A 25011-nucleotide genomic window follows, 5' to 3' on the forward strand; every position below is an offset into this window, starting at 1 on the left:
GATAGTGTATGGTCCGAGGTTTCCAACATGTATAAATGGGGATCCTTAATAATCAACAGTCAACCTTTTTAGAGTTTGGTTCAAAGGTAAAATCATTCAAAATTGTAACCCATAAACAACAGCCAGCCCACATTCTGTATAGTGCATTACCCTATGAGCTATCTCTACCTTCTAGATACTCATAGCTGACAATATATCATGTGTTGGAATTCAGGAAGAAGGGGAGGTTCTCTGACTTTTGCAAATGCTGTTTGTTCAGATTGGACAAATGTTTTTTGATTATACAGTTCAGACAGGATCTTGACTAGTGCACAGTGAAGAACCTAACCATCCTACGCCATGCGGCAGCTGCAAGGAAGTGGTGAGTAGTGACCTGAGAGCAGAGGCAATGCGACTCCGCAGGCAGCAGGCACTGATTTACAGGAGGGAGCAGGGGATTTCTAGGACATTGTAGTAGCACTGAGGATAATGCACACAATGTGATGCCCAGAGGACTATATTGTTGTGTCTTTGCAGCTTTGCTATTATGTTCGTGTAAAATTCTATTATGGCTGAATGTGCCATTGTGATACAAGCGGGGTTCTCCAAATTCACTGAAGCACTTTTTGGCAAATGTTAAATAATTATTATGAGGGGTTTTGAGAATGTGTTTGTCCACAGATGCTATACATTGCCCATTAAATTCAATAGGATTTTATATGTTTCCAGTATTTGATCTAGAAAGTCCATATTGATGGTCAGGGGAGGTCCCTCTCCCGCATAGGTAGACAGTATTAATATAATTGACATGAATGGTCATGATACTGTTACAAATTTTCATTGAGGGTCTTTTGAGAACATTTGAAAAGTGAAGTTCGGCCAGTTCGCTGAACTTTTGGAAAAACTTCAGTTGAGTTCGAATTCATTCAAACCGAACCTGAAGTTCAACAAAACCCCTAAAACTGGTGTATAATACTGTCTAAGAGTCCCACAAGCCCTGTATAACATTCTTGAGTGTGTTTTATAGAGGGCTGTCCGGTATATACACCCTTGGTAGAAGATGTCTTGCTAACAAAGATATCTTCTTCAGACACCTTAAAGTGCAACCATTGAGCTTCTCTCCTAATGATAGGGTCTGCATTTAATAGATCTTCAGTGACTAGATCTCTTTATACGAAAGCCATAAATTGATATCACCGGTGGCTTTTCAATATTTCTGTCTATTTAATCATTTTATAGTAAATTATTATCACTTAATTTGGCCCTCAATGCACCTGCCCCACATCCTTGCTTCATGGCCACCCTAAAGTTAGCCGTGTACCTTACATGGATGACAGATGAAACCTGGTTTGACTGACAGAAATTTGCCCCACCCTTCTCAATCATATATGAATGTTCTGCTGATCTGAGCATGCATATGTTTCAATGGTGAAAGGGAAATAAGCCATACAGTAGGTATCTGATAGTTACTTATCTCTCAAGAGAATAAAGGAACGGACATGTTGAGACCCAACATGCCTGACTCTACTTTCCAACAATATCTTCCATCAAGGTAGAGTTGGGAGGCAACCATATATATTGGAAGGTCAGCCAGTCCCACCAAAATAGGGAATCTCGCCACACAGTAGGTTTCTTACAGCTACTTATCTCCCAAAGAACATAGGATCGGACATTTTGAAATTCAACATGCCCTATCCTTCTTTTCCCCAACATCTAACGTCAAAGGAGAGTCAGGAGACCCCCATACACATTAGAAGATCTTTCAGTCCCATTGAAATCAACAGGTTCAGATGCCATTTGTTTAATGTGTATGGTCAGTGACACCTTCAGCTCTCCTCAATAACTCGCCCCTTCATTCTGCACTCCCCGACTGTCTACACAGGTTTTTATCTGTCTGGTACAACAGTCCCATCATTCCCTCACTAATCGCCTGCCTACTAGTGATTCAAAAATCAAATTTTGCAGCAGACTGTAAAGCGAAATGCACAAATTGCTGCCAAAAAATTATAAACTTTTTAAACAAGCAAAATCTCTTCCTTTTTTGATAACGATCCCCTTTTACAACCTATAACAGATAATATGTAACTTTTTTCCTCTTTTTAATCATTCTATTGTATTATCACCAAGTTCCCAGACGTAGAGAGTAACTTATAATAGCCAAAAGGGACTTTTTAAAAGTTCTTGCGAAATGCAACTGAGGTGAAACAAAAGCCTCTGTTTCTCGGTTGTAAACCCGTAACTGAGAGTATTTGGTGAATGGAAAGACGTGACTTTTTGAAAATAGAAAGTGAGGAAGTTGGTTTATGGTCAAAGATTTTAGTGCAAACATGTTGGTAAGAGACACCGCTGACTGTTAACTGCTCTGTGCTATAAATATATTGGGCTGTGGAATATATACTGTCGTATCAAGGTGCTGGTGATATATTATTATGTCAGTGATGTATTTCTCAACATTTCTGACTTTGATAGTTAACATGCCATATGGCCTCTCAGAAAGTACATGTCACTTTAAGGGCACCTTCACAAAGCTGTATATTTAGGGGCCTCGTGTGGCACAGAGTGTTAGGGCAGCAGAAATGCAGTCCTAAGCTCTTGCTCACGACCTGAAGGTTGAGAGTTCAATCCCCACATGGTTCAGGTCACCATCTCAAGGTTGACTCTGCCTTCCATCCTACAGGGGTCAGTAAAATGAGGACCCAGCTTGCTGGGGGGTAATAAATAAATTACCCAAAAGCGCTGCGGAATAAGTTGGCGCTATACAAATAACAAGTCCCTTCCCCATTTGGGCCATGTGCTCTCTGTGTATTCCAGGAACAGCAAACAGCCCCATGAGGTTCTATGTGTAAGGGCAGCTTCAGACAATTTTTGTACGCGTATTAACCCTTAGTACGCAACATATTTTCACATGAACAAGGGTAGGCGATTGAAGGCCGATGCTAGCAAAACTGTGATCAGTATTTGTGATCGAAATGCCCGTTCACACACTCGCGTGTTACACCTTTCCCATGGAATAGACTGGCAATTAAATGCCTAATTACGGCCAGCTGTCGTCTTTTTCCTCCGTTGTACACAGGGTAAGTCCTTCCCTTTTTTTGAGCTGCCATAGAAGTCTATGGAAGCTTTCAGACAAAGATAGAGCAGGTCCTATCTTTTCATGGACAGCGATTTTGCGCGGAGAAAACATGTTCGTCTGAACCAAGTCATTGAAATCATGAGCATCACTTGGCCGCGTTATACTGGCGAGATTTTCAGGTACGGATATCCCTCCGCAAATACATCTGTCTGAATCCGCCCTTGTGATTTTGTCCTGGTTTCTATCCTTGTGCAGTTTTTTGCATACAAGACGGAAACCCAGGACGGAGGCGGCGCGGTTTGGAAAAACACTATCTGAAAAGGGCCGAATATCTGCCTCCACTGAGGTTCAAGTCCTTCAGTCAGCGTTTTCTGTCATATTGTTAAAAAAAACCCATTAATCAGCTTCCGAGGCTGCCTCCACACTGGCGATGAAATCATGCGATTCTCAGGTGATGCGAAAGCTCGTGAAAATGCAGAATTATGCAGCCTATGCTTTTCAATGGTTACCTTCACGATGTTTTCAATTATGCGCTCTTGCATGAAAAAGAAAAGTTGCGACATGTCCTATCTTTCTCCGCCTGCGATTTTGTATCGCCCACGTTTGCCTATGGAGCCTGCATTTTATCACAACTTGCGATTTTCGTGCGATACGTTTTTAACATTAGAAAGTCAGAAAAACACAAACTACAGCGACGGTTCTGGGAGAAAAAGCAGCGCTGGCGCTCAGGCATTTCATGAGCAAAGTTGTGATATTGCCGCGATATTTCATGCGAGACAACGCTTAGTTCTACATTACTTGTGGAAAAGCTGGGTGACGATCCATGTGACCACCGGTACTGCTCCTACAGCGGTCATTAGACCCTCTGAGGGTCCTAAGCAGCACATTAGCCAAGTTACGTAGTGAGATAGGTACGTGCGTAGATTCTCTGCTTGGGATTCCAGGCAAGCTGGATGGCAACTATTGGGATATATTCACACGTGGCGTAAATGCCGCGGATTTCCTGCACGGAAAATGTAGCTGTGAGGGCTGAGGGCTCCTTCATACTGGCGATCTTGATATCGCCACAAGAAAATCGTGGCAAAATCGCAGCTTAGTCCAGGCGATTTTTGAGTGTCTTGTGAAAACTTTTTCATCACATCGCTGCTGCCCGCGATTCTTTCGCACGAAAGTCAATAGGAGTTTGTAATGTTAAAATAAAAACGCATCGCGTTGCACGAAAAATTGCAGGTTCGTGCATTGCGATGGGATAAAAAAGAGGCTCCATAGGGAAACATGGGCCAGGAAAAAAAACGCAGAAAGATAGGACATGCGGTTTTTTTTTCACGCCACATTGCATGAGTGAAAACATCGCAAATAGGAATGATACCCTTAAAAAACATTGGTGCCATAATTCTGCGTCTTCAATCGCTCTCGCATCACGCAATTTTATGGCCACTGTGAAGGCAGCCTTAAACAGACGAACGTGACGAAAGAAACCATTGATTTCAATGGAAGTCTCACACAATATTGGTATGCACGACCCATCTTCCTGCCTTTTTTCTTTTCTGCACGTAAGAACGCAAAATTTAAATTAAAAAAAAAGGATTCCGACTTTTCATGCACAAATACGCTCCATAATTGCGAACATATCTGCGCATGCGCTCATCTGTTTATGCCCTAACTGCAACATTACTGGTTACGATCCAGGATTCCCAGAAAAGACTATTGCGAATATTGGGAGATTCCAGAAACTGTATGAGAAAAGGAGAACTCTGGCCGCTACACAGGGTGGACACTCACTTGTGGGCGTATTCACACGGGCGTATAGCCATTCCGTACGCCCTCTGTGTGTGTAACTGACAACACATGGAGAGCGCATGGACCCTATAAAGTCAATAGCCCTATTCACACATACTATCTTTTAATACATGGTTTGTGTTAGGGCTTAGGCCACTTCCACACGGGCGATTTTGTCGCAATGCGACAGTGCGACAAATCACATGTATGTAGAGCCCATGCTTTCCTATGGGTTCTTCCACACATGCGATGTTTTGTAGCCTGCGACATTGCGAGACTACAAAATCGCAGCATGCCCTATACAGACGCGTTTTGCGATGTTTTGTAGCCCATGTTTCCCTATGGAGCCTTCCTTTGTGTTGCATCACATCGCACGAAAACGCGATTTTCGTGCGGCGCGATGCAACTTTGACAGTAGGAAGTCCTACTGTCAAAGCCCTAAAATAAGCCCTAGCTGCATCAAAAAAACCCAAAACTCATACATCACCTAAGAAGCGCTGTCAGCTCCGCCGCGTCTTCTTCCTGGTCTGTGCCAGTTGTTTTCAGCATCTCTTCTGGTCAGGGATTGGAAAATTCCCGCCTTCAGAAAGCACTGCCTCTGACTAGCTGTCGAGCGCCGCAGCTCAGCCAATCAGAGCTAGCGCTTGATGAACCAATCACAGTAATTCAATGATTCAATGAATGTCTGTGATTGGTTAATCGAGCAGAACACTGGCTCAAATTGGCTCTATAATGAATTCATGAATGGGTGAGTGCTGCCTCTGCTTGGCTGAGCACAGGGACCAATCAGAGGCAGCTCTCAGCTGTCATTCAATAGTTGAGAGCTGCCTCTGATTGGTCAAAGTGCTCAGCCAATTAGAGGCAGCCCATTCAGCAAGCGAGGATTTTAAATCCCCACCTGCTGAATACTACTCAGAGCAGTGCAGGGAGAAGAGCCGGCTGGATGCGTCTGAGCCCCGGCAGCTGCAGAGAAGTGAGTGTAAAATTTTGTACACATTTTTGGATTGATTTTCAGGGAAGGGCTTATATCTGAAGCCCTTCCTCGAAAATCACTGCAGCGCTTGCCGGCAGCCCATTGCTTTCAATGGAGCCGGCTGTATTTCTGGCCCCATTGAATTCAATGGGAGAACATTGCTCTCCTCTGCCACAGCTGTCACTGAATTGCGATCTTCACTATGTTCTCAATGGGGTCGGCGCTGCTGCTGCCGCCAGCCCCATTGAGCGCAAGGTGAAACCCTGGGATGTGACAGCATCCAGGGGTTTCACATACACAGAACATCAGTTTGCCGCAGAATGCAGTTCTATAATTTTTGCCGCAGGCGGTTTTCCGCATGTAAAATTCGCACATGTGACTGCTGCTATTGAAAAGCATTGGTTCTATCTAGTGCAAATTTTTTGACGTGCGGAAAAATGCCCGTTGTAAACACCTGTGTTTCTGAGCCCTAAGGGCTCTCCCACATATTACATGCACAGGTTTGGGCGCGTAATACACGGTAACAAACTTTACATTACTTTTAATTGTGCCTCTCACACACAGAACCCGAAATGCGCACTCAAAAACGATACGCGCCAAGATAGCGCATGCTGCAATATTTTTTGCGCATGTATTTTGCACATTGCGTGTAATAGGCACATTCGAAAGAAATGTAAAGTTTGTTACCACAAATTATATGCGCAAAACACGCCCGTGTATTACGCAGTAAAAAAAACCCGCTTGTGTGAGAGCGGCCTTAGTTTTTGACATTCTGCCTGTATTTTTCCCGTACCTTATGAGACTCCTCACGAGCACGTCTGCGTCAGCGCCCACTTGTTATGTTATGAATGTACTTTGATACTAATATATGTCCGAGAACCTGCTGTGCTGCCAAGCAATGACTGTACTGATGCCGACGTTCATGAAGAAGGTCTACCTGAGTTGGGGAAACCGATGACTTTTCAGAACTACACTATGCTCTTAATACATTAGTCACATCTCTGTACGCCACATTGAAGCCTACGACAAGTTGGTGTCGGTTTTGAGCTATAATTTTTTTTTTGAAAGTCCAAAAAGTTGCAATTTTGACTCGTACATCAAAATTAAAAGTTTTGTATTCCAAAAATCTGGCATTCAAAAAATAATATGTATGCCCCAGTGTTCCCATAGGAATGACATTAAGCATTTATTTCAAAACGGGGGCCACAGAGAGACCCTTAAAGGGGTTGTCCAGGACTTTTACTATTGTTGACCTGTCCTCAGGATAGGTCATCAATAGGGACTTGGCAGTGTCCACCACTCGGGATCCCTGCCGATCAGCTGATTCCTTGGCCTGCTGGCAGTGTGGACAGCTCTGGAAGCAGATGGGTGCTGTCTGCACTGCAGCAACCTGGTTTAAAAATGTAGGTAGCAGTTCCCATTGAATTCAATTGGAGGGCTGTCTGTAGTACCAAACTAGGCCACTGCTGCAATGCTGACAGCGCAATCTTCTTCCAGCGCCGTCCACACCGCCAGCGGACCAGGGAATCAGCTGATCCGCAGAAAATCCGTGCGGTGGACCTGCCAATCACCTATTGATAATGTATCTGGAGAAGACGTCATCAATAGTAAATGCCCGGAAAACTCCTTTAAATAGTGCCTGACATAGGCTGCCACACAGCGCCAGCCAGCTGCTTACACAGAATTACATTCCCTCTCAACCGAGGCCCCCTATATATCAATATGATGTCCATGTGAGATGTGTTGGGTTACTCTTTGTATCTGCTTTCCACTGCAGCTAATAGATGAAGGTACCATTGTATACCAGTGAGCCCCTTTAAGGTTTAAAGTGATAGTATGCGTTTTAATAGAGGACCCTTTAAATGAGATTGTCAACTTTTTTTTTTACCATTTCCTTTCTTTCTTTTAGATTTTCTGCTCCTGGTTTTCATCCTGACTTTATTGCAGGTGAGTGTACTATAGAAAAGTCATGGGAAGAGGGTTACACATAGCCACATTTCCTTGCTTGGGGGCGCTGTGCCACATTAATTGAGTTACTGAATTTTTGTCTTCTTGAACCCCTCCCTACCAACAACTGTTACTATATATCAAACTAAACCGCAGTGCCTTTGTAATGTTTTTGTCTTGACTTCTTATCTTTTGCCAAAAGTTCTCAACTACAAAGGCAACATCTAGATTAAAGGCCTCACCCACAGAGGCTATTGGTATAACTGTACCTGGGACTACACCCATCACATATATACCCCGCCTAACCACACAACACCTATACAAAAATCCCAGATCTCTAATTTAAACATTTAATTCCACTGTAGTATTGAGAAGGTCTTTGAAAGTCAATCCAGCCATTCTTTCTATTTTATCAATATCCTCAGCATCTGTTACAAGAGGTTTCCCAGAAGCAACCACATTTCCTCTTATATCTGTCCACAATTCTGGACACTGTATCACTACGGTTACGGCGGGACCTGTAGCATTTTTCATCCTGATTCTCCTTTTTTTATGAATAGAATGCCAAAAACTACAGTGTAGACTGACACAAACAGAGCAGAAAGAGGATGGCTGTAACTTGCATAACAGACATTTGAATGTCACTTAGCTCAGGGTTTGTAGAAGGCTGGTTGAAACAGTTGTAGACAATTGATGCACTGATTGTCCAAATAGTTGGACCCCACCTATGTTGGACCCCAATCAGTGTCGGCCTTAAGGCCCCCTGTCCACGGGCATGATTCCACCGGCGGTAAATCGCCGGTGAATCACGCTGTCTGAAACTTTCCATAGCGTTGCTATGGAAAGTGCCGGTCCCGTGTCCACGAGCAGAGAACCATTGCGATTCTCCGCTCGCGGCGGGCAATTCGCAGCATGCTGCGAATCTATCTATTGCCCATGCAATACGTCATTTGGATTCAGTATTACTATTCACTATCCGTATAAATGTGAACAATGCAATAACAAGCAGTAAAAAAACAACCAAATCACCAACACAACGAGTCAGCTGATCATAAAGAGGAAGTCCAGCAAAAACAGCACATCTCACCAGTAACAATATCATGTGTGGGGAGTCCCTGGAAGGAAGATGTATGACCATCATGTCAGCTCATCCATCATCTGATCTCAGCAGCTTCCATGGAAAACTCTTCAAATAGGATTTATGCAGAGGCGTAACTTGAAGCTCTTGGGCCCCGATGCAAAACCTGTAACAGGGCCCCCAACTATAATGCTTTACTTATAGTACTGGGCTCCCTATATGGAGAAGAGAGGCCTTATGGCCCCCCTAAGGCTCGTGGGCCCGGGTGCAATCGCATCCCCTGCATCCCCTATAGTTACGCCCCTGGATTTATGGTTCTGCTGTAAAATCAAAGTACATTTTATAGGTTTATTTGACTTTGTTTTTAAATCTCAATGAGTTAGATTTGCCTGCAGTTGAGCTAAATATCCAAGTATTGTTCTTGAGAAGGTTGAAATCCATGTAGCTGTTTGTAGGGTCCTCACACTTAAAAAAAAAAAAGGAGGTTGTCCAGGATTACAAAAAAACATGGCCACTTTCTTTCAAAAACAGCGCCACACTTGTCTATAGGATCTGTGTGGTATTGGTTCACTTTAATGGAGCTGAGATGCAATACCAGACATGGCCTATAGTCGAATGTGGCGCATTTTCTGCACAGCCGTGTTTTTCTGTTTGAGTGCAACCGCTTTAAACTGACTATAGCTCTGCAATATGGTGCCATAGAGGGCATACGTTTCCCTACTGCGGGGGCTCTGGATGCTGGGATCCTGATCATAGGCTAATTTGTTGCCATGGGGCAACTTTTTTGCTGATGGCTCCTGTACTGTCTGGCTTGATCCTGGGGTACTTTATTTTTTGTTTGTTACATGACCCTGTCACATGAATCATCGCTGAAAACTGATTTCTTACGATAGTCGTCATATTACATGCGGCCACCGACCGCACCGAGTGAGAGAAATGGCTCACTTGTCCGAGGCGCTTGTCCTAAAAGCCAAGCGACTATCAGCTGCTATAAACAGGCAGTCTTTTATGAATGACTGCCTGTTCGCAGAGAATGGAGGCAGGAGGCTGCTGTGATCTCCGGTGTGCTCCGTCTCCATTCTCTGAGCAAATATCCCTCCGGTGTGAACATACAGAAGTAATAGTCTGTGGGACGGCTGTCCAGGGCTTACGCGCCTGAAAATGCCTTAAGGTCTCTTTTACACAAGCGTATATCAGCTGGGTGATATTTATACGCTACGCCTCTGATCCATTGGTTTGGGGGTGGGATGTGGCATGAGCTAGTGTGCTACACGCATGCCCCATCCTGCTCCCTCCCATTGCAAACAGCCAGCAAGGGGCAGAGAGGGGGCGGTAGTTTAGGAAACTAGCTCCCGCCCCATCCTGCCCTCTCCCATTGCAGACAGCCGGAAAGGGGCGGAGAGTGGGAGATAAGGGGGAGGGAGTTTAGCAGACACGCTGCTAAACTCCCTCCCACCTCCCTTCTCTGGCAGCTCTCATAGGCTCTCACGGGAGTCTATGGCAGCGGCAATATCCCGCGAAACAGTATCCCGGGCTCGGCATATACTCTCTTCTGAACGGCGCATAAACGGGAGATGCAGCCATGACTTGTTTACGCGCTTTTCAGCAGCACTGTGGCCATGACGCGACCGTCCGAAAATCGTCGCGCCCGTGTGAATGAAGCCTAACAGTGCGTTCACAAGTCGTTGATTGCCTTCAATTGAAAGAGTGATCCACATTTAAATCCACACCAAAATTTACGACATCCTAAGGGCTTATTCAGATGGCCGTATATCGGCCGTGTTTTCATGCCTGACCAATATATGCTACCCCTCTCTGCTGGGGGAGGAGGCGGGATGGGACGGGAGCTAGTGCACTGAGCTCCTACCCCCTCTCCGCCCCTTGCCACTGTTTGCAATGGGAGGGGCGGGATGGGGCAGAGCTAAGTTCCACTCCACCCCGCCCCCTCCCAGAGAGGGGGAGTGTATATCTGCTGGGCGTGAAAACCTGACCGATATATGCCCATCTGAATAAGCCCTAATGGTGATAGCCTGATGCCAGTCCTAAATCTGGTGCCAGGTTGCTGTAATACTACTCCTATTGTGGATGACATTCACTGACAGCAAGCAGAGATCTTGAAAATTATGAGGAATTGAAACTGTAAAACTGCAAATACAAAGGTACCAGTGACCTGTCTAATGCCGTATTAAATTGTGTATTTCTAATAGTGTTCAACTAAGCCCATGTACAGTATTACTTATTCATCTTACAGGTTGACTCAAGCCAATCAGACACTGAGGCCAGTATCCCTACGAATAGCGGCATCAGCCCCAGCACTCCTGTAAGTATGCACTCGTTTTCTAGTGAGTTTGTGGTGGACTTGTGATTTAAACACAGCATCCAGCTTGAATAAGCTGAGTTGCAGTATAAAGCATAGTGGAGGGACAAATCAGCAAAAAAATATTCTAATGAAAGAGGGGTGAATTTCGGGCTACCTAGACTTCCATTTGATAATTCAGAATAGAGGGAGTCAATGATTATACAGTGCTGTATAAACGTTTTAGGCGTTAGTAGTTTATTTTTGTCAATTAACAAAATGCAAAGTGAATGAACAAAAGAGAAATCTAAATCACATCCGTATTTGGTGTGAGCGACCTTTGTCTTTAAAACAGCATCAGTTCTTCTTGGTACACTTGCACACAGTTTTTGAAAGAACTCTGCAGGGGGTTTGTTCCAGACATCTTGGAGAACTAACCACAGATGATCTGTGGATGTAGGCTTGCTCAAATTCTTCTGTCTCTTCATGTGATCCCAGGCAGACTGGATGATGTTGAGATCAGAGCTCTGTGGGGTCATATCTACACTTCCAGGACTGCTTGTTCTTCTTTAAGTGAAAGATAGATCTTAATGACATTGGTTGTATGTTTGGGGTCATTTTCCTGCTGCAGAAGAAATGATAAATAAGTGTCTGCCTATATTTCCCAGCATTGAGGACCCCATTATTCCTGACCAAATCCCCAACTCCATTTGCTGAAATGAACCTCCACCATGCTTCATTGCTGCCTGCAGACACTTATTATTGTACCGCTCTCCACCATGCTTCACTGCTGCCTGCAGACACTCATTGTTGTACTACTCTCCACCATGCTTCACTGCTGCCTGCAGACATTCATTATTATAACGCTCTCCTCCATGCTTCACTGCTGCCTGCAGACACTCATTATTATACCGCTCTCCACCATGCTCCACTGCTGCCTGCAGACACTCATTATTATACCACTCTCCACCATGCTTCACTGCTGCCTGCAGACACTCATTGTTGTACCGCTCTCCACCATGCTTCACTGCTGCCTGCAGACACTCATTATTATACCGCTCTCCACCATGCTTCACTGCTGCCTGCAGACACTCATTGTTGTACCGCTCTCCACCATGCTTCACTGTTGCCTGCAGACACTTTTTATTATACTGCTGTTTTTTTGGCTACAGTTTTTCTTGCCAGACTTCTTGGAACAGTAGATGGGTGTACCAGGGTCCCACTGGTTTCTTCCAGTTCTGAGCTGATGGCACTGCTAGACATCTTCTGATTTTGAAGGGAAGTAAGGATGACAAGTCTTTCAGGTGCTGCACTAGGTTTCCTTGGCTGACCACTGCGTCTATGGTCTTCATTGTTGCTGCTTTCTTTGTGCTTCCTCAAAATAGTTTGAACCAGTCTGTTTTGAAATCTTTCCTTGTGGCTTGTTGCCGTATTTAGTCTTACCCAGGTGTATGACCTGTGTGATGGAGCTGTCTTCCACAACCTCACTTTTTTTGCAGAGTTTGGCTGTTCCTTACCCAGTTTTAAACCTCCTTCACAGCTATTTCTGTTAATGACTGTTTATCAACCTACATACGAAAATGATGATCATTATTCCTTGTTTGGTATAATTGGTTAATTATACACCTCACTACAATCCTACAAAGGCACTGACTGTGGGCAAATGTACCTAGAAGAAGTGAGGCTGTTTTAAAGGCAAAGGCTTGTCACACCAAATACTGATTTGACTTAAATTTCTCTTTTATTCATGCACTTTGCATTTTGTTAATTGACAAAAATAAACTATTAACGCTTCTATGTTTGGAAGCATTCTCACTTTGCAGCATTTTACCACACCTGCCTAAACCTTTTGTACAGTTCTGTAGCTATCTACCAGCTGTGACTTTTCCCTATATTAGCCAAGCAGCAGATCATGGCAAAATGGGAGAGGCTTTTAAATAGGTTGTGCCATAATTGATAGTTATCTCCAATCCTGGGGAAAGGGGATAACTTTCAGATCAGTGGGGAATCCGATAGCTGGTACCCTCACCAATCCTGAGAATGGGGCTCTAGCGCTCCTGCAGTGAGGGAAGCAGTGATCGCATATGTGCACGGCCGCCACATTCATTTCAATGGGACTGCCGTAGATAGCTGAGAGCTTGAACTCACCTATCTCCATCAGTGTCATTGACATTAATGGAATGGCGGTGCATATACACAGCCACCACTACCCTCATTCCAGTATGCACCGGACCACCATTGTCAGGATCAGTGGTGGTCCCAGTAATGGGACTCCCAATGATCTGGAAGTTAAACCCTATCTACAGGATTGTCATGACACAACCCCTTTAACAGGCACTGTTTGCATCAAAGGGAGTGGCTAAATGTATTTAGATCTTATATTAACATGAGACCCCAGACCAGACCCTTATATCATAACTCCAATTCCAAAAAAAGTTAGGACTCTGTGTAAATGACTGTAAAGAAAAGAAAGAATACAATGATTTGGAAATGCCATAGAAGCATATTTTATTCACAATAGAATATAGAGCACATATCACAAGGTGAAAGTAGAGATTGATGGCAGCAACACATCTAAAAAAAAATGGAACAGGAGGACTAAAAGGCTGGAAAACTTAGTGGTTCTAGTGAAAAACAGCTGGAGGGTCAATTTTCTGCTAAGTCACATGACTGCGTATAAAAAGAGCATGTTAGAGAGGCAGAGTCTCTCAGAAGCAACGATGGTCAGAGGTTCACCGATCTGTGTAAAGCTGCATCTAAACATTGTGAAACAATTTCAGAAAAATATATTAGTATCAGACCTCAAACTAGACCCCACTATAAGACCCCAGCCCTTATAGTATTATTATTATGACTTGGCTCTCCTCTCTGAAAAAATATGCTAACCACATCACGCAAGAAGGCCGCTACTCATTTCTATTGTGTCCACCCACATCAACCAGGCACCGGGCTTCTTTGGCTCATTGGAGCAGTAGCGCCCCTAATATCTTCTAGAGGGAGCAACACTGCTTGTTTCGAGAGGATCTCCTCATCTCAGAAGCCCCTGGCAAAGTGTCCCTTTTACCTTCCCTATAATTTGGCCCTGTTTCATAGTATCGATCACATACAATGCTCACACGTAGCTGGGATGTAGCTGCTCAAGCAGATAATCTTGCAGCTCTCATTGTGAATCTGTGGCTTCCTGTCCTTTCACTCCAGGTAAAACGGGATGTGGTTTAGATAAACTCAAGAGAATAGAAAAAGTGCAAATGTTACACTTATATATTGCAGATTACTGGCATCATGCATGTGTGACAGAGGGTGCAAATCTTCAGCGGACCAGCATAGATAGCCCCGTGATACTGATGCCTATAATACTGGTCGGAGATGCCATATGTGGATGTCATGATATGGCTACTACTTACCTATCAGACCAACAGTCTCTACTTTCAAAGAATGAAAAGAGGAACAATCCAAAAATTGTTTTAGCATTAAGCCATGCCTCTAACCCCGCAAAGTACTGCCTCATCACCTTTGTGCCACCAAGTAGTAATAGTGCTGTCCTTTGCCCCACACACTAATAATGCCCCTTTGTGCCCCACACACTTTCATAGTGCCCTCTTTGCGGGGCACATAGTAATGTCCACTCACAGTAATGATGTCACCTTTATACTCCACATGCAGTAGAGTGCCCTCATGGAGGAACCAACACAGTAAGGGTACTGCATACATAGGATGACCTACCATACATAGGATGACCCCATAATGCGCCCTCACAGTTTTGATGCACCCATACAGTAAATATGCCCCCAGAGATGTCCCCTACACAATAAGGATTCTCCCTCAGTGCCCCTGGTAATGCCCATTTTGTTCCCCCACATACATATGCCTCTTTAATGCCCCAGTGATGCTCCCATAATAACTATTACCCCTTAGAGTCCCTAAAATAACTCCATAGCGCCTCCACACACAGATGCCTCCTTAGTGCCCTCATGTGATATCTCCCACAGCAAAGACTACCCCTTAGTGCCCCCACACGTAAAATGTGCCCCTTCTGAGGGACTCCACCTTAAAAAAAAAACTTTTCTATGCTCATTCCTACGATAAACAGAAGGGACCAATCTGAAGGCCTCTTCCGGTTTCTGCTACATGTGGCCCACCACAGTGTGAGTGATAACATCACTACATCGCGTCTGCCTGCTACAAGCCACCAGCGGGGTGAATGTTGGAGCAGAACGGTGTTGTCTCCCTGCCTCACCATTGTATTCAACTATATCTAATAGATCTGAGATATAATTGAAATTGGGACATTTGGCATGCCTCCTGGGACAGAGCCTGAAATCCAGGACTGTCCCACTGGACCTGGGACAGTTGGCAGGCATGCCTATATCTCCATAGCACCGTAGAAAACAGTATCTAACATCTACATTTGCGATTTGACAGGAATTGGATAGAATGGAAAATTCAACCAATGAAGACCCTTTCAACACAATGGATTATAGTAATTTTATAGAGCAGTGTAAAAAAGCTGATGTCCGAGTCTTTCGTTCCAAGTTCCTGCCTGTAATGTACTTCATCATCTGCTTCATGGGATTAGCTGGAAATGGTCTGGTCATGCTAAGATACTTATACTTCAAGAGACTAAAGACAGGAACGGACTACTACATGGTGAACTTGGCTATTGCAGATATTGTCTTCCTCTGCACCCTTCCTTTCTGGGCGGTAAGCATCCATAATAATTGGATTTTTGGTAGCGAGATGTGTAAGGTCATCTTCTGCCTGTACAAGATGAGCTTCATCAGTGGGATGTTCCTGCTCATGAGTGTGAGCATTGAAAGATACTTTGCCATAGTCCAAGCACCCTCTGCTCATCGTCACAGATCCAAGACTGTGCTCATCAGTAAGCTCTCTAGTGTTTGCATCTGGGTCTTGGCCTTCACCTTGTCCATACCGGAGCTGATCAATAGTGGTGTTCTACCCGTGGATGAAGGAGAAATGTGCAACCTCATCTCAACAAATTTTTATATTCTTAATGTAACGCTGAAGATCATCCAGATGATCTTGGGGTTCCTTCTACCCTTAATCATCATGTCCCTTTGCTATAGTATGATCGTCAATACACTGCTCCGGGCACGCAATTTTGAGAAGTACAAAGCCATCAAGGTCATCCTCACCATTGTCATCGCATTTGTGGTCTTCCAATTGCCATACAACAGTGTCATGTTGGTGAAGACTGTATATAATGTTACTGTGTGTACCAGCAGCAAAAACTTGGATATAGCCGAAGATGTCACCTACAGCCTTGCATGCTTGCGTTGTTGTCTTAACCCTTTCCTTTACGCTATCATTGGAGTCAAGTTCAGGAATGACATGTGTAAATTCTTCAAAGACTTGGGCTGCTTAAGTCAGGAGAAGTTTGCCCAATGGTCTACGGCTAAGCCAAGCAAGAGAAGCTCATTTGCAATGGACACAGAGACAACCACCACCTTTTCTCCTTGATATCATCATGCAACCACACATATTGGACTCTTTTTGGACCACCCATAATTGTACCTCAAAAATGGCCTTCTACCAGGGTGATCCTCTCTGGAAGAAGGCCACTATACCTAGGGAACTGAGAATCCCTTTCTAAATGGTCTGGTCTAGATCATTGCTGGCCTTCTCAAGGAGATGATCTCCTGGAGAGGCTTAATTGGATGATTTCCAAAAAGCACTGAAGTAACCCAACATATTATTATGAATTTTGCTCTTCAAACTTTTACAGTAAACTTTGCTTTTGAATGTTTTGATCAGCAAAATGAATCTTCATCAAGAAACTCAGAAACGATTTCTAGCTTTCTATCTGACAAGTTGGGAACAGTTGACATTTGTCACAATTGTATCTCATCAGTATCTGATTGGTTCATATGAACCACAAAAACCTGCACATCAGAAGGTGAATTCCTCTCAACAGTCTGCAATTCTGTCATCAGATGACTCAGTTCTAACTAAAAAGACACGTCTGCAAGGTTCTCGCTCAGATACGTTGGACTGTTATAAATCATATATTGTATAAACTATTAAAGTTAAAGGGTTTGTATAAGATTAGAAAAACAGACATGTTTTTCTAATCTTATACAAACCCTTTAACTTTAATTTTCTTTCAAAAACAGTGACACACCTGTCCACAGGTTGTATGTGGTATTGCAGCTCAGACCTATTCGCTTAGTTGAGCTAATCTGCAAAACCAGACATAACCCATGTATGCCTCCAATTTCATATGGGGTCCCTCTATAATGCGGTGCTGTACAGAGGTGCCATATGGCAGCACATGAGGTTCTGCGGACCTGTAGGAACTCCATTTGCCACCATACAGGCTATGTACATTAGGCTTATTGGGCTCCATATATGTAAACTGATTCACTGATAATCTTCTATTACTTGTAGTTTATAGTCATTTCATCCTCGCTGTAGTAGAAATTGGGTCTCCTCGCACTGAATTCTTGCTGGGCTTGTGTACAGTGTTAAAGTAGAGGTAGAACAACAGTACTAAAGGCAGAACTGCAGTATAAAGTATGGAGTAAGATAAAGTCAGAGGGAACCACTGACATCATCATAGATTAAACAGGAGGTGAATTTGTGTCCCAAGTATAGCAGATAGATGGCTGGAGCCGAGCTGTTGTCACTGATTAGTTCTAGGTGGTCTAGGTTGATATTAAGGTAACGCTCTAATGTCAAAGAGTTGTATAGCAGAAAAGCAGACAAAGTGTTTTATGAGTTGGACAATCCCTACTTGTTGGAAGAGTTCATTAACAGTAAGCAGACCACAAAGGGTTCCCCTGCTGCAACACCCAGTGATCAACTGTAATCCATGGATAAATCTGTCAGTAAGTGTAATTTCCCTGCAGTGCCTCCACAGGAGAAGTGAGGTATTTCACAGGAGAGGTCCTCCAGACAGAGAGACCCTTTTTGTAACCACTGTGCAATCTAACCAAAAGATAATTCTGAACAGAGGACTCCTCTCTTTTAAATTGCAAAACTATATAAGCCATTAACCCCTTAAGGAGCAGGCAGTTTTGTACCTTAAGGACCAGACACTTTTTAGAGATTTTACCCATGTTACTGCCCTATTTTTTTCCTTTAGCTACCAAAATTATTTTTGCTGTGTTTTTTCCCCTTGACATATAGGGCTATTTTTTATATCTTTTTCACTGAGTTTTTTTTAAAGTTTTTTAAATTTTATTTGGGGTAAAAAGCTAAAAAAAACATTTCTAGTTATTTTTTTTAAATTAGTATATTTACGCTAAAATAAAGTATTTTCTTACTTATGTATATATTGTTGCTGTATTATGTAATTTTTATTTACTTGTGTATGAAATGTTTTTTACTATGTCTCCCATGATGTCATATAACACCTCTGGGGGACATTCACAGGTTTTGTTTTTTTTTATTTGACACTTTCCCACTGTAGCTGGGGCATCCATAGAAGCCCCAGTTACAAGGGAAAACAACCCCTGTAGTGACATTAGTCACTGGTAGAGCTGGCCAGGGTCTAGTACGACCCTGCAGCTCTGCTGTAGCAGGGAATCCCAGCGGTCACGTGACCACTGGGCTCCTGTAGTGGAAATTATACTTTCACTTTTTAGTACACGGCACTCATTGAGCACTGTGTACTTGGGCAAGGAGGAGGCAGAAAGGGTTAAACCCCCCCCCCCCCACACCCCGCCTTCTCCTCTGGGTTATCAGCTGTAACTAACGGTGCACTGAGCTCCCGCCCCTCGGCACTATTTGCAATAAGAGGAGGCGGGATGGGGTGGAGCTAACTCGTGGGAACTTAGCTCCTCAGAGCACTGCTCCCGGCTCTTCCAGTCTCCTCCCCCTGCAGAGAAGGACGTCGTATATCGGACGGCGTGAATACCCGGCTGATATACGTACGTCTGAATAAGCCCTTAAGCCTGGGGCCAGGCGCCGTATATTTACTGTGCCTGGTCCTAAATGGGTTAAGAAAAGTAAGTATCACATATTTAATACCCAAAGGTTTATAACTAACATATTGTTTGTGAATATACAAAAGTATGTATACAAATGGGGATGTGGCTGTTAGGGAATAAGGACACAAAATAATAAATTTAAGCTGCCATATCTGAGTTATACTGTTACCTACTTGCTGGAGTCATTAGCAGGTAAAATGAATGGAATCCCTTTAAAACAAGTTTCAAAAAGTCATTAGAATGGAGGTTATCCAAAACTGGACAATTCCTTTAAAACTTGATATAGAAAGTGATTTGTGCCACATGTTGAGATATGTTGCATCAAGTCTTTGGCCATAACTGATTTGTTTTATTGGTGTGGTGTATACTAGGACGAACCTAGACAGAGTATAACGCATTTATAGAAGCCATGTAAAAACCCTGTTGCTGTTTTATAAGTATTGCATGTATTCTGTATATAAAGATCAATAGGTACCAGTTATGTGTATAGCGGTGATTTTGTATTATTGGTGGGGGAGGTAATAAATTGTATTTCTGTTTGATTTTTTTTTTTTGTTGCGATTCATTACGTTGCATTATCATTATGTCCCTTCTCTCCTTTTCTATGTGGTCCAACACTCGTCCCCACATGTACTTGCTCACACAGGAGTGAGTATCGTTGGCTCACACCGGGTGGGCTGCAGGAGATTTCTCTCCCCTCGCTCCCCCGTCCCTTTCCATTGACTTAACATAGCGGCTGTTCAGTACTGAACGGCCGCTGTTTACACTGAACGATCATCATCCAGGATTTTAAGCTGCATAAAATACTGACCAATGAGCGTTCAGTGTACTGAACGGCCGCCATGTTAAGTCAATGAAGAGGGGCGGGGCAGAGCGAGGAGAGAAATCTCCAGCCTCACCACTTTGAGCCAGCAATACTCGCTCCTGTATGACAGCACGGGAGCGAGTACATGTAGGGACGTGTTGGCCATCGTTTGCCCAGCAGTCGTCCCATGTAAATTGGGCTTTGGTCGTCAACCTCATTAGACCCATATTTACACTGCATTGTAAAGCATGGTCCTATTTTTTTTCTTGGGCTGCCAAAATTATTTTTGCTGAATTTGGTTTGCTGACACACAGGGCTGTTACCACTGAATTTTTTTCATTTTTTTTTTGTTTTATTAGAGGTAATTTGAACAAAAAGTTAAACCATATTTACTTTTACTTACACTGTCATTGTAATGAAATGTTATAAGAAAATAGGGCATCAGAAAAAGCAACAGTGGCTAAAAAAATTTTTTTTAGCAATAAGTTATAATTGAGCTAACAGCTGCAATTTAGGCTTTGGCCAGCAGGTGGTAATATTTTCCAATCATTTCCAAGGTATGCGATCACTGATTAATGCAGTGCAATCTTTAGTCAGCAGATGGCAATAATTGACTAATTTTGTACTTCAATCATGTGTCAGGCACTGGTGTGTTCAATCATTCTAACATATCTGAATGTGACTTTCAGACGAGCGTATTGTAACACGTACAGATTTGTAATACGGACGTGTCACAGATGACATCACGAGCTTATGTCATCAGTATTTCATCATTGTTGGATCTGTATTTGCCTCCGTATTAACTGTCTGGCTTTTATTTATTAGAGGGCAAATACTGATCCGTAATTATCCATTAGAAAATAATACTTTTGAATACAAAAATGGGGGCAAAAACAGGTAAAAATAGGTCATGCTGCGTTTTTTTTTATAATACGGCTGTGAAAAATACGGCCATGTGAATGTATACATAGATTTACATTAGCTCTGAAATACTATCTGCAAAGAGCGTTAATATACGCTCGTCCGAAAGCGGCCTTAGAGCTTATTCAGACGACCGTATATCGGCCGTGTATTCACGCCGGCCGATATATGGCGTCTCTCTGTAGGGGGAGAAGGCTGGAAGAGCCTGGAGCAGTGCTCTGAGCTCCCGCCCCCTCTCCGCCTCTCGGCACTATTTGCAATGCGAGGAGGCGGGATGGGGGCGGAGCTAAGTCTTAGGAGTTGGCTCCGCCCCCTCCCATTGCAAAGAGTGCCAGGGGGGGAGAGGGGGCAGGAGCTCAGTGCACTGCTCCTGGCTCTTCCAGCCTCCTCCCCCTGAAGAGAGGGATGCCGTATATCGGCCGGGGTGAATACGCGGCCGATATACGGTAGTCTGAATAAGCCCTTAAAGTGAGAGACTAATTTTATAGTCTACTGAAGAATTATCAATGCATTAAAATTCAACTATTTGGGAAGTTTAACCCTTTCCAATCCACTGTCTGACGTCTAAAGACATTCTGATTGAAGGCTGTACAGCTCCGATGTTGGAAGACGTCCGGCAGGGTATTCTTACCGTAGATTACTGGCCGCTCTGTTGTTGGGGCCTCTTCGGCATGTCATATACCACAGTACTGGCTCTAGCCAGCAGATGGCGCCATTGTATAATGGCAGAAAGAGAAACCCCCTAGAAAATTCTGAATTAAAAATTTTTTTTTGCATAGGTATAACATCACATATGAGCCACAATTTAAGAATTGCAGTCCCCAAGAATCATCCAACCAACCTCAGCAGCCTGCAGTCTACTCCACAGAATGGGGGTGCAGAGAACGTCCTAACAGACCAAGAGCTGTTACTGCAGCACGTATCGTTCTACCAAGTACTAGTCCGAAGGGCCGGATACTTCTGCAAGAAGCATATTTAAAAGGCCACTTTAAAATTCATTAATTATGTAGCTAGCCCCCCAGTATATATATGTCAGCTAGTGCGAACGTATTTGCGCCGCACATTGTGCACGCATTATAAAGAGAATAGAACCCACTGATGTCAATGGGCTTGTTCACATTTAATGATTTTTGTGTGCGCGCAAAAAAGAAGGACCTGCTCTATTTTCCTGCATTTTTGCTTACCAGGGGTCCCCATAGGAGTCTATGGGAGGTGCACAAACGCACGTGCAATACGTAACTGGATATGCAATACGCTGTGCAATTCCTTAAAAATGAACACATTTGGACCTCATTAGCTAAAGAGCCCTTTAAATCGGGGTAGGGGAGTGTATTGCGCACATATTAACAGTCCCTGTGTGTGCAAAAAAGTATAGTACAAGGTGCCAATACGCGTGCAAATTAACCCCGTTTACTGCACGAATATGTTGCCCTGAGTCGAGCATATTTGTACATACACTCATCTGAAGCCACCCTTAGGGTGCTTTCACACAAACGTATCTCAGCTCGGTTTTCACGCCGAGCCGATATACGTCTTCCTCATCTGCAGGGGGGAGGATGGAAGAGCCAGGAGCAGGAACTGAGCTCCCGCCCCCTCTCTGCCTCCTCTCCGCCCCTCTGCGCTATTTGCAATAAAAAGGACGCGGGATGGGGCGGGGCTAAAATCCGCAAATTAGCCCCGCCCCTGTCCCACCTCTCCCCATTGCAAATAGTGCAGAGGAGGCAGAGAGGCACTGCTCCTGGCTCTTCCATCCTCCCCCCCCCCCCCCCTGCAGATGAGGAAGACGTATATCGGCTCGGCGTGAAAACCGAGCCGATACACATTCGTGTGAATACAGCCTTAGGGTGCTTTCACACGGACGAGAAAATCGTACAATTTTCGTGTGATGCAAGAGTGAGTAAAAACGCAGATTTATGAAAGCAATGATTTACAATGGTTTCCATCCCATCTGCGATGTATTCACTCATGCAGTGTTGAGAGCAAAAAATTGTGCCTTGCTAAATCTTTCTGCGACGTGCGATTTATTTATTTATTTTTTTAATTTTCCAGGTTTCCCTATGGGGCCTCCTTTTTATCGTATCACAACGTACAGTGGTCAAGGTTGGTATTACAGGTCCTTTACTTCAATGGGAACTGTGCCTGTAATACCAAGCCTCACCACTGCAGCAGGAACGGAGCTGTCTGCTTCCTGCAGAAATCAGCTCAATGCATGAGTGCAAACAGCTCATCAATGGTGTCCTGTGTGGTGGACTCTGTCGATCTTCTATAGATGGCCTACCCTGTGAATAGGCCATCAATAGTTTACAACTGGACAACCCTTTTAAAGCATACAGCTTTGTAATAAAAATAATACTGGCTGAAGTCATCGGTGAAAGTGAATATTTTTGCAAAGCCCTCTATAGGCACCTTTAACTCTTGGCAGTTACAAAGCAGTCACATTCAGGCTCACATGGCCATAAGTAGGAAACACTGCGTGGGTGATACAGCGTTTTACAGCTGTGGAGCCAGTGGCCACTCGGCGTACTGCCGCATATGGCGGTGAAATTGTACTGCGCCTGACAGCGTATCTCATGCACACTGTCATACGCAGCCCACCTATTTTTTTTTGTTTATGTATACACACCCATAGACAATGATGGACTCTATTGTGGGTATATATGCGCAAAATAGAACATGATGCGCTGTTTTGCGTTCGCGTATTAGGCAATTTCGACACGCTAATATGAGCAGAACTGCGTAAGGGCTTATTCACACGTGAAAATGACCGGCCGATATACGCTATCGTGTGATGCACCAGGCGGCATGTACACTGTCGGGCAGAGCAAGACAGCCCTTCCCTCCCCCTCAACGGCTCTCTGCAAGGGAAAGGGGTGGAGCGGGGTGGGAGCTCAGCGCACTAGCTCCCGCCCTTTGCCACTGTTTGCAATGGGAGGGACGGGGCTACCCCTAACCCACCCCTCCCATTGCAAACAGCGGCAAGGGGCAGAGAGGAGAAGAGAAGGGGGACGGAGTTTAGCTGTCACGCTACTAAACTCCCTTCCACCTCCCTTCTCCTGCAGCTGTCATTGGCTCTCATAGGAATCTATGCCGCTTCTGCCGCCGACGTGACAGCACCCGACTGGGCGCTTTTGCGCTGCAGAGATATGCCACTGTGCACTGATGCATTGTAAACCAATGCATCAGAGGGGCAGCGTATATCGGCCGAATGTGAAAACCCAGCTGATGTATGCCCGCGGGCATAAGCCCTAAGGCAGTGTAATTGAATGCCTGTGACTTACCGCGTATCACACGGGCGTACAGCACTTGTCCACTATGCGGTCATCATATGCCCATGTAACCCCTGGATGTGTGTATGCTTCGTTCTTCATTTTGAATCTACTGCTTAAGGACGGCCTCACACAGGGGTAAGTGCATATACGCCTGTTATCATGAGGCATATACGCACTAGGCAGATCGTGGGCTATTGTACCCATATCGGCACATTTTACTGTACTTTATTGTGCAGCGCCATGTTAGAGTAGGCGGGGCAGCCTACTTACCAAGCTGGTCAGCTGACTCGGTAGGCCCAGGTGTTCACATTTAAGCCAGCGAAATCACACAGTTCACTGCATGATTTTGGGCAGACGGCCTTCCATTGCGCATGAAAATAGAGCATGTTGCGTTTTTTTCCCCGGGCTCGAAATGTTTTTGGGATGCAGAAATGCTGCGGAATTTGCTTCCTCGTTTTTTGTTTTTTTGGTTTTTTTTTAACTGGCCTGTACTTTTTATAATGACAAAGGTAAAATCATAAGTTGTGATAAGCCCCGCCCATGACCACACCCCTTTGTCCTGCTTTGACTCTGTGAAAATCTGGTCACCTTAGCTCAATGCTCAAAAATAGGACATACTCTGTTTCAAAATCAGCGCTGCATTTGAGCGGCTGTTTGCACCTGGGTGAAAGAGTCCGTTAAAAACAACGGGAGCCTCTGACAGTGTTTAGCGGTGCGCGCAAAACACTGTAAAAAGCGGTCTGTGTGGGCGGCCTTATGGATGCTAGAATGTGGCGATACAGATTCAATTATTTTTCTTTAAAAAGATGTTTTTTTTGTGCAAAAGTAGTAAGAAATTAAAAATCTCTATAACCTTGGTATTGCAGTAACTGTGCTGATGCGGAGAAGAAAGTTGTCAGGATACTTATCCCAAATGATAAACCCTATAAAGACAAATGCCAA

The 25011-nt window shown here is 44.1% G+C and overlaps 1 protein-coding gene across 2 annotated transcripts; it reads left to right on the plus strand.

The window, feature by feature from the left end:
• Nucleotides 1-250: 250 nt before the first annotated feature.
• CCR7 (C-C motif chemokine receptor 7) lies at nt 251-19616 on the plus strand. Of its 2 annotated transcripts, none has more exons than XM_066586360.1 (4): nt 251-361; nt 7714-7751; nt 11060-11149; nt 15548-19616. In XM_066586360.1, the coding sequence occupies exons 1-4, from the start codon at nt 340-342 to the stop codon at nt 16601-16603; spliced, it is 1206 nt and encodes a 401-aa protein (XP_066442457.1). In that variant the 5' UTR covers nt 251-339; the 3' UTR covers nt 16604-19616. The 2 variants fall into 2 exon arrangements, with proteins under 2 accessions (XP_066442457.1, XP_066442459.1); XM_066586362.1 differs by having other exon boundaries at nt 11081-11149.
• The last annotated feature ends 5395 nt before the right edge of the window (nt 19617-25011 follow it).

This window comes from Eleutherodactylus coqui, chromosome 13 (genome assembly GCF_035609145.1).
Source record: "Eleutherodactylus coqui strain aEleCoq1 chromosome 13, aEleCoq1.hap1, whole genome shotgun sequence".
Classification (NCBI taxonomy): domain Eukaryota; kingdom Metazoa; phylum Chordata; class Amphibia; order Anura; family Eleutherodactylidae; genus Eleutherodactylus; species Eleutherodactylus coqui.

Bases quoted from the DNA above. Each gene is read 5' to 3' on its own strand.
- CCR7 (XM_066586360.1), top strand. From the start codon at position 340: ATGCGGCAGCTGCAAGGAAGTG. The intron at 7,752-11,059 runs GTGAGTGTACTA...GCCCATGTACAG, and splicing joins TCATCCTGACTTTATTGCAG to TATTACTTATTCATCTTACA. The intron at 11,150-15,547 runs GTAAGTATGCAC...GCGATTTGACAG, and splicing joins GCATCAGCCCCAGCACTCCT to GAATTGGATAGAATGGAAAA.